We start from the raw sequence: 10,597 nt of genomic DNA on the forward strand, positions 1-10,597 counted from the left end.
ATTTTGGGAATTGGTTTAAACGTTAAATATTCTTTGTAGTCTTTAGTAATTTTCCGGTAATCGATGGATAATAATGTAGAGCTGATGGTTTAGAGGCCATTGTTTTAATGTACTCTCCTATTCTTGGACTATTCTATGCTTGAAGAATAGTTTCTACTGTCACCTTTGTACTTTGTACATAAAATGTGGAGCACATTTTCTGCATTAGACGGTTACAAACCACGAAATCTCGTAATTAGTCTGAACACACCAGAACTGTCTAATGCAGCCATATATTTTGACTTTCATGAATATTTTGGTTTAGTTGTGTTTATTTCACCTTACTAGTTAAATCGGAGACGAAAGACATATATTTCTTACTAGTTTAAATCCTAAAAATATTATTTAATGTTTGTAATATATTCTAAATTTGCAAAGTCATTGTTGAATTGATAAAGTCAAGTACTAAAGATCGCAGATAATGAAAATCTGCTTAGTCATAGTTAGAGACATATAAACATGGTGTGATATTAAATCTTCATTTATTTTGCTGAGTCACCATTTACTGGACAAATACTTTATAGTTAATATAAATCATTAAAAGGTAATGTTTAAACTATAAAATACTGAGTTATGATTATTGTTTATTAGATTTTTTTAACTTGGTTTGCAATTAAGGGAATAATAAATTTTTAGATTGTCATTCAATTCAGGATAACCTTAATTGTATAGGATAAACTTACGGTACTTTTACAGCACTTGAGGTGATTGGTAGCATGACATTAAATAAAAAGAAAATTCAGTAAAAATATATGATAGTGTTGGCTGAACTAAAAATGTCATAGTTTATCAAATTTGTGAAAGTACAGAATGTGACAACTCGATATTTACAACAATTTTGAAATATTTATTTTTATTCAGTGTTTTAAAACTGTTATTCTTTCACAAACTAATCATTAAACAAATTTGTTGTCAAACGTAGAATAATAATTTCCACAAATTAACATGATATTAAGAAAGCTTAAAACAGAAATAAGTGAAGGAAATAAAAAATATAATTTAAAATCTAAATATAAAATGTAAATAGATATAAACTTAATGTTTGGAAATAATAAAACTTTATGAAACGACTTGGATATTAATTTATACAACCTGTTAAAAAAGGAGAACTACACATATATCTAGATATAGATATAAAACAATTATATTTTAGTAGTGTATTTTTAGAAGTAATATAATTCAATAAATGAAACAATCTAATTGTTATCTGCGCGTTAATGGATGGAATGTTTAAATACAATCTTTATCAGAAACATGTACTATACACAAAAATGTTTCTCGTTACGATAAGCTTCATAGCTAACGGCACTAAAACTTCTGTTTGGATACATGTGATGGATAAAACACAATAACGTCTTTATGTAAATTTGTGTTAATAACAACAAAACAAATGTTGATATTTATTACGAGGATAAATTTCTGACAGTTTATAAACATTTCAGTACGTTGTAGTCGAGTTTTATTATGTTTTATGTTAACCTTTGTAATCTTTATTTGTCATGCAGCCCAACTAATTTTTAAATTTGACGAAGTGTAATAAATCACCGTAAAAAACAAATATTTATGCCACGTTTTGAAGTGCTAATAATATAATAAATATCTTACCCACAGAAGAAAAGAAAGACAGTTAACAATGTCAAACAGATATAAAAGTCACTTTTAAAAGAGAAATAATGATAAAAATAAATTTTTTTTAACATTTATTTTAAATTTATTGTTTGTTTTGTGGTATCTTATTGGTTTAAAGAAAAACGTGTCACTGGATTTAAATTATTTTTGGGTTGGTTGTTAAAAACACAGTTATACAATAGACTTTCAGTTGTGTGTCCTTAAGCGATTTAAGCTTCTAGTCTTTTGTGTAAATCACAGATAAGCAAATACAAAATAAAAACAACACGTTTTAAACATGTTGGTTACGTCTTCCTCTCTCATGCCCAATAGTGGCCCATCGGTTATTGTGTGTAGAATCACCCTACTTGAAATCTGGTTACGATACCAGTAGTGAACAGATCAGTGATTGCCCAATGTGTAGTTTTGTGCCTAATTAAAAAAAAAGATGAATATCACCTTTCTCTTTCTCATGAAAATATGTGAACTAACTTGTTTTAATATGATCATATTTAATATAATCTTCATCAATACTTAGTGATGTTGAGATAATTTAACACAAATATGATCATATTTAATACAATCTTCATCAATACTTAATGATGTAGAGAAAATTTAACACAAATATGATCATATTTAATACAATCTTTATCAATACTTAATGATGTAGAGATAATTTAACACTTCGACAAATTTTTGAATTTATTAAATCAGGAAAAATAGTGAAAAAAGATATACAAATAAAAACATACAAAACAATATGTAAATAAAAACACCATGATAAGTGATACAGTATGGTTCTAATCAAGATCGACGGGAACATATGCTTCGATACATACGATACGATATCAAGTTGTTGTGGTCGTTAACTGGCATGTATCACTCTAAACACGATTAGATAATGGCCGTGATGACTGATTGTCCTCTGGGAGATCATTCAAGAAGCTGCACACGAAACGCTGAATTATCTTGAAAGTTTCACACGGCACAAAGGTTTACAAGAATTGTCTCAATAAATAGAGGTAGTTGAGAAAGAGAAAGCTATTTGTTACTACTGTGACGCACGTAACAGTTTAAAGTAAACGGAGTTGTTAGTTGTGTAGAATTAATCAGAAGATGGAAAAACCTGGTAAGTTATTTCTTCGTCCACAATCAAGTAACTACTCATGTAAGACAATGTTAAAATTTAGTGTTGGAGAGTAGTAACACTAGTATGTTCCCTAAACACATATGTGAAATGTAACAAGACTGATTGTGGTAGAATATAAATATAGAAGTTTTGTTCCTGTTTCAAAGAAAGTAAATCACTTGCGTTTTCAACATATATAGCTCATTTCAAGGTATGAAATTACTAACATTTTCTTGTTCCGTATACGTAATTTTATGAAACTGACCACACGTATTTTACTTCAGCGAACAGAACTGAGTTGTTTTTTTCTGTTTATTTAAGTCGTATCTTTCACTTGTAACACGTACTTTTTAAAATGTCTATCTAGACAAGAAGAAGCAAGTTCTACTTTACCATTAAAGAACAGTGACAGCTTAAAAGTTATTGTACTAAGAGATAAGTAAGTTTTAAAAAAATTCTTGTCAAGATATATATTTTTATTATTATTGTATGAAAAGTGTAATCACGTTCATTTTATTTTCAAATAGGTGAAACAAAGACCGACGACAGCTGTTGTACATGTGTCGTTACTTGTAGCTGTGAAAATGGAAAGATGAAATGCGTCTGTAACTGTAAGGATGACACATCTCAATGTTGTACATAAGCTAAAGAGGGGAAAAACAAATGTACAGTTACTGTCGTTTGTGAATGCGGAGATGCACGTTGTAGTCCAGACTGTAAGAAGGAGTCATGCCAGGATTGTGTAGAAACCAGAAAGAAGAACAGTTGTGTTTGTACCGTTACCTGTTGCTGTGAAAACGGAAAGATGAAATATATTTGTAACTGTAAGGATAACACTTCTCAGTGTTGTGAAGAAGGTAAGAAGAGAAAGGATAAATGTACTGTTAGTTGTCAGTGTTGAAAAAGGAAGGATTAATCCTCTATTACTAAACTTTCAATGTTCGTGAATTGTTTGAGTGAGAAACACGTAAATTGATGGTACGGATTAATAAGCGGATATTAATTTTATGATGACATAAGTAAATTAAATGTGTAACGTTAACGTAAATATTTTTCAAATATTTTGCTGTATGAGAGACGGTTAGTAGTTTATCTCACTGGATAGTGATGAAAGTATATTGGTTCTCTTTATAATTTGATAAATATAAATCTTTAAAAATATATATAATAATTAATGGTTTAACGATTATTTATATATTTTGCAAGATAAATCAAACATAATTAAAATGTTAATGTCAACGTGTTAGTTACTTTAATATATACGTTGTAATTTAAAACGTAATCCTTCAGTACTATTGGATTTTTATTTTGTCAAATCTTTAAAAAAACAGGTGTTCGTGACTGAAAAATCGCTATAAGTAACTATAGAAAATGTTAAGAATATAATATTACGATATTGAATTATTAAAACAAAGATGATACGAAAATTTTTGATAGAGGTTTTATCAAATCAGCAATAACCTTATTTTGATAATATCAGAATATGGAGTTCAATCCTTACGACGGTAAGTTTTGGTATACTTGTATGCAGCTTTACGTCTAAACAAAAGTGATTATTTTAATCCCCGAACCACTGCGACAAAGCTCCCTCAAGCTTTTTATCCCTTACTACTGATCTTCTTGAGGGATTCGGTGCACTTCAGGATCTTCTTTATTTGTGGTCCAATGAAGACACAAGCTTTGACCTCAAACAGCTTAGGTAAGAAGTCTCGAAGGTACTTGGATGCTGCAGACTCCTCATCAAGAACTGTGACAAATTGTTTCATAAGAACCAGTTTTATGTGCAATGGTAGCTAGTTCTGTAACATTTAAACTGATAACAATGGAGTTACATGTATTTTATAATGTGTTAAATAGTAGCTGTTATTAGAGCTGAATCAAGATATTTTACAACTTGTAGACCGTTAGTTACATTATATGCAACGAAGATTATTAATACATTAGAGAATTTAGGGTTCGTCAAGAACACCAGGTTCTAATTCCTCTATGCGAAATAGATTCGTCATAGGCTGCACTCTGGGTGGGAAAGCACCATTTCAACTTCAAACTATCGATCGTATCTCACGATAAAACATAGCATCACTAACTATTTAATTACTTATTACTATAGATTTCTATCTTGCTTTTGTTATTGTTCTAATGTAATTACTTTAGTTAGCAAAGTAACAAAAGTATATAACGTGATATAGTTCTGATGCTATAACTCACTTGAGAATTTGGTGCCGTCAATAATATTTTTAATATTCTACAAATAACAATGCTCAAGTAATAAAAATTAACTAGCGATTGTTCCTGGACATATTTCTTCATTATTTACTTTGAAAATAAATTATGTCCACTGTCGGCATGACACCGTTTGTCAGGTAATAAAAAACCAGCGTGACATTAAAATTAGGCCTACAAATAATCTTTAAAAGGTAATGATATTCAAAAATTAAAATTAATTTTAACTCAATTTTTACGTCAAGGGATAAATACGCATAACCATTTGTTAGTTAACCTCACATAGCCATCCATTAATTTTGAACACATTTTTTCCTAATTATTTAAGGAATACTTTTATTTTCTACATTTAATCCTTAAAAGGTGTATTTTTGACAAGAAGAAGCAGCTTATGCGATTCAGGATTGGTGACATCTGATAACACGAGTTTTAAAACTATTAAAAGACATGAGTAACAAATATATAAGTAACTTTTTTTAATTAAGCAGAGTTTTTTATTGTATGTAAATTGTAACTGAAGTTTATTTTCATATAGGTGAGTCAAAGAAAGACGACAGCTGTTGTACATGTGTCGTTACTTGTCGCTGTGAAAATGGAAAGATGAAATGCGTCTGTAACTGTAAGGATGACACATCTCAATGTTGTACAGAAGCTAAAGAGGGGAAAAACAAATGTACAGTTACTGTCGTTTGTGAATGCGGAGATGCACGTTGTAGTCCAGACTGTAAGAAGGAGTCATGCCAGGATTGTGTAGAAATCAGAAAGAAGAACAGTTGTGTTTCTACCGTTACCTGTTGCTGTGAAAACGGAAAGATGAAATGTATTTGTAACTGTAAGGATAACACTTCTCAGTGTTGTGAAGAAGGTAAGAAGAGAAAGGATAAATGTACTGTTAGTTGTCAGTGTTGAAAAAGGAAGGATTAATCCTCTATTACTAAACTTTCAATGTTCGTGAATTGTTTGAGTGAGAAACACGTAAATTGATGGTACGGATTAATAAGCGGATATTAATTTTATGATGACATAAGTAAATTAAATGTGTAACGTTAACGTAAATATTTTTCAAATATTTTGCTGTATGAGAGACGGTTAGTAGTTTATCTCACTGGATAGTGATGAAAGTATATTGGTTCTCTTTATAATTTGATAAATATAAATCTTTAAAAATATATATAATAATTAATGGTTTAACGATTATTTATATATTTTGCAAGATAAATCAAACATAATTAAAATGTTAATGTCAACGTGTTAGTTACTTTAATATATACGTTGTAATTTAAAACGTAATCCTTCAGTACTATTGGATTTTTATTTTGTCAAATCTTTAAAAAAACAGGTGTTCGTGACTGAAAAATCGCTATAAGTAACTATAGAAAATGTTAAGAATATAATATTACGATATTGAATTATTAAAACAAAGATGATACGAAAATTTTTGATAGAGGTTTTATCAAATCAGCAATAACCTTATTTTGATAATATCAGAATATGGAGTTCAATCCTTACGACGGTAAGTTTTGGTATACTTGTATGCAGCTTTACGTCTAAATAAAAGTGATTATTTTAATCCCCGAACCACTGCGACAAAGCTCCCTCAAGCTTTTTATCCCTTACTACTGATCTTCTTGAGGGATTCGGTGCACTTCAGGATCTTCTTTATTTGTGGTCCAATGAAGACACAAGCTTTGACCTCAAACAGCTTAGGTAAGAAGTCTCGAAGGTACTTGGATGCTGCAGACTCCTCATCAAGAACTGTGACAAATTGTTTCATAAGAACCAGTTTTATGTGCAATGGTAGCTAGTTCTGTAACATTTAAACTGATAACAATGGAGTTACATGTATTTTATAATGTGTTAAATAGTAGCTGTTATTAGAGCTGAATCAAGATATTTTACAACTTGTAGACCGTTAGTTACATTATATGCAACGAAGATTATTAATACATTAGAGAATTTAGGGTTCGTCAAGAACACCAGGTTCTAATTCCTCTATGCGAAATAGATTCGTCATAGGCTGCACTCTGGGTGGGAAAGCACCATTTCAACTTCAAACTATCGATCGTATCTCACGATAAAACATAGCATCACTAACTATTTAATTACTTATTACTATAGATTTCTATCTTGCTTTTGTTATTGTTCTAATGTAATTACTTTAGTTAGCAAAGTAACAAAAGTATATAACGTGATATAGTTCTGATGCTATAACTCACTTGAGAATTTGGTGCCGTCAATAATATTTTTAATATTCTACAAATAACAATGCTCAAGTAATAAAAATTAACTAGCGATTGTTCCTGGACATATTTCTTCATTATTTACTTTGAAAATAAATTATGTCCACTGTCGGCATGACACCGTTTGTCAGGTAATAAAAACCAGCGTGACATTAAAATTAGGCCTACAAATAATCTTTAAAAGGTAATGATATTCAAAAATTAAAATTAATTTTAACTCAATTTTTACGTCAAGGGATAAATACGCATAACCATTTGTTAGTTAACCTCACATAGCCATCCATTAATTTTGAACACATTTTTTCCTAATTATTTAAGGAATACTTTTATTTTCTACATTTAATCCTTAAAAGGTGTATTTTTGACAAGAAGAAGCAGCTTATGCGATTCAGGATTGGTGACATCTGATAACACGAGTTTTAAAACTATTAAAAGACATGAGTAACAAATATATAAGTAACTTTTTTTAATTAAGCAGAGTTTTTTATTGTATGTAAATTGTAACTGAAGTTTATTTTCATATAGGTGAGTCAAAGAAAGACGACAGCTGTTGTACATGTGTCGTTACTTGTCGCTGTGAAAATGGAAAGATGAAATGCGTCTGTAACTGTAAGGATGACACATCTCAATGTTGTACTGAAGCTAAAGAGGGGAAAAACAAATGTACAGTTACTGTTGTTTGTGAATGCGGAGATACACGTTGTAGTCCAGACTGTAAGAAGGAGTCATGCGAGGATTGTGTAGAAACCAGAAAGAAGAACAGTTGTGTTTGTAACGTTACCTGTTGCTGTGAAAACGGAAAGATGAAATGTGTTTGTAACTGCAAGTGTTGTAAAGACGGAAATGATAAATGTACTGTCACTTGTGAGTGTTAAAGATGAAAGGACTGATCCCATACTACTGAAATTTTAATGATCTTGAATTATTTGACTGAAACTCGTAAATTGATGGCATGGATTGACAGCAAAAGGAAATTAATTTGATGATGATATACGTAACTTGAATGTGTAACAATATATGTATTTTTCATATATATCACTGTATTCTCTAGAGACGGTTAGTACTATATCAAACTGATTATGAATTAATCTATATGGGTTCTCTTTTTAATTTGATAAATGTCATTATATAAAGTTAAAATGTTTAATTGATGATCGATACATCAAACATAGTGATGTCAAAATGTTAATTGGATTTATAATGTTTTTTCAATTTTATCTTTGTACCATCAACAGACTGCCACAATCAGATATGTGAACAAGTAATCAATATAAGAAGCTATGGTGTATTTTAAGAATACCATTTGGTAAACTTCAATTAATAAAATAGATTACATGAAACTCTTGTACAAACATTTTTTGGTCTGCAGTAGTCTTCATCTTATAACATCAGAATGTGGAGTTCTATTCTAACGTTACTAAGTTCTGATAGGCTAGCGTGTAGATTCGGGCCTTTGAAAAACACCACGGTTTCTTTGTATAACAATTCTTTTTTGATCATCACAGAGTAATCTGAAATTAGGTGTAAAATATCTAAACTGTGAAGTTGATAATTGATAGTTATTTGTTATCGTTTGTCTTTTAATTTGTTTTGAATCTCGCGCAAATGTTCATCAGGGCTGTCTGCGTTATCCATTTCTAATTTAACAGTCAAAAACTAGATAGAAGGCAGCTAGTCATCCTCAATTATCGCAAACGTTTGTGGTACAGTTTGACTTGTTATATTATGTTCGTAATTCTGCTTTTATCCAGTAACTCATCTGCTCTCACATTATAACTGCTATCCAGGAGGAGGTTAACAGTTGAAATTTTCTTACCAATAAACTTGTTCGTGTCAGACATATATCTTTACATATCTTAAAAATAAACTAATATACCTGTAACATTAATACTGTACTTTCACTTACAATACAACTTTTACTAGCTCCAATATGTTTAAAGCTGAACACAAGAGCTAAACCAAACCAATGTGATGTCGTACTGAGTAAAATTTGATAACTGACCAACACTATCAGAGAAAAGAGGTCATGAGTCAATGCTGTCCTTTGTACTGGGTAAGCAAGGAGGCACACGTATCCAACCCACATATGTATATACCAAGAAGTGAATTTACAGACCAAGTATCTTAGTTTATAACTGAAAAGGAATTTTAAGACATAAAATACAATGTACAGGTATCCTGGCTTTTAACTTTAAAAGCAGAAACAACGATATTAAATATATTTCATAATTTGTTAACTACAAGTTATTAAAACTGAATCAAGATATTTTACAACTTGTAGACAGTTATTTACATTACATGAAACGATGATTATTAACACGTTGTAATTTGTTGACTTCACACTTACTAATTATAAAATAAACTGTAACAATAAGATACCATAGTATTTAATATTCTATAATTACCTTATTATATTAGCAGGTGCTTACGTTCACGAGAAACATCATTACGTAAAGATGACTATAGGTTAGAGCTATAGTCTGGATAATGTTTCTAAGTTTTAGGCCTATACAACATGTTACGGAATTTGAACTTAATGCAAACTTAATAGAAACATTAATTCTGATTTAAACCGACTGATCTACTAATCTGTTCTGCAACATCTCCGAAAGAGACGTAATATTGAATATCGTTTTTTGAAAATAAATAAACTATATTAGAAATTTTAATAACACCATCTGCTAATCGTTATGTCCCGATTATATTTCTTATGATTTCATCCACACTTATTTAGTTTGAGGAGACAACTTTCATCATACTAAACGGACTTTTATATGTTTGGCCTGAAGTTCTTGATTGTATAAAGCTTCACAGTGGTCTGCGGACTTACAACACTAAAAACCGGTTTTCGATACCCCTGGTAGGCAGAACACAGATAGCCCATTGTGTAGCTTTGTGCTTAATTCAAAACAACAAAACTACCTTGATTACAAAGGTTCATCGTACAGTTTGATATTACTATATTTCTATAAGATGTGAGGAATAAAACTCTTATAAATAATAAACTGACATATTTCATAAAACGTTTTAAAATATTATACATCCTTTCTGCCTTACGATCTGCTTACGCAGTAAAGACAGTGTCACGTTGAAATAAGGTCAAGAAAAATCATTGAAAGGACACACTATTCATAGATTCTAATTACACACCCGTTAATTTTAATTTAATGTTCACGTAAAGCTAAGAAAGGCCTAACTACATTTTGCCGTTCGTATTTTAACTTCCATCCTATATTTCGGATAACTGATAACAGGAAAGAGAAATCACCAAAACAATCATATTCATGCTTGACCGAATAGTTGGATTTTATCGTGATGTTTATAACTCACCAACAACTGTAAAATCTTTCATGGACAT

At 30.3% G+C, this 10,597-nt stretch overlaps 1 protein-coding gene across 2 annotated transcripts; it reads left to right on the forward strand.

Moving 5' to 3' along the window:
* Positions 1-2,569: 2,569 nt before the first annotated feature.
* Positions 2,570-8,579, forward strand: LOC143251216 (uncharacterized). Of its 2 annotated transcripts, none has more exons than XM_076502659.1 (4): positions 2,570-2,776; positions 3,304-3,633; positions 5,535-5,864; positions 7,765-8,579. In XM_076502659.1, the coding sequence occupies exons 2-4, from the start codon at positions 3,582-3,584 to the stop codon at positions 8,112-8,114; spliced, it is 732 nt and encodes a 243-aa protein (XP_076358774.1). In that variant the 5' UTR covers positions 2,570-2,776; positions 3,304-3,581; the 3' UTR covers positions 8,115-8,579. The 2 variants fall into 2 exon arrangements, with proteins under 2 accessions (XP_076358774.1, XP_076358775.1); XM_076502660.1 differs by lacking the exon at positions 2,570-2,776 and adding an exon at positions 2,838-2,987.
* The last annotated feature ends 2,018 nt before the right edge of the window (positions 8,580-10,597 follow it).

This window comes from Tachypleus tridentatus, chromosome 5 (assembly GCF_004210375.1).
Source record: "Tachypleus tridentatus isolate NWPU-2018 chromosome 5, ASM421037v1, whole genome shotgun sequence".
Classification (NCBI taxonomy): Eukaryota; Metazoa; Arthropoda; class Merostomata; order Xiphosura; family Limulidae; genus Tachypleus; species Tachypleus tridentatus.

Coding starts and splice junctions, on each gene's coding strand:
- LOC143251216 (XM_076502659.1), top strand. CDS start 3,582: ATGAAATATATTTGTAACTGTAAGGATAACACTTCTCAGTGTTGTGAA. Junction 3,634..5,534: donor TTCTCAGTGTTGTGAAGAAG/GTAAGAAGAGAA, acceptor ATTTTCATATAG/GTGAGTCAAAGAAAGACGAC. Junction 5,865..7,764: donor TTCTCAGTGTTGTGAAGAAG/GTAAGAAGAGAA, acceptor ATTTTCATATAG/GTGAGTCAAAGAAAGACGAC.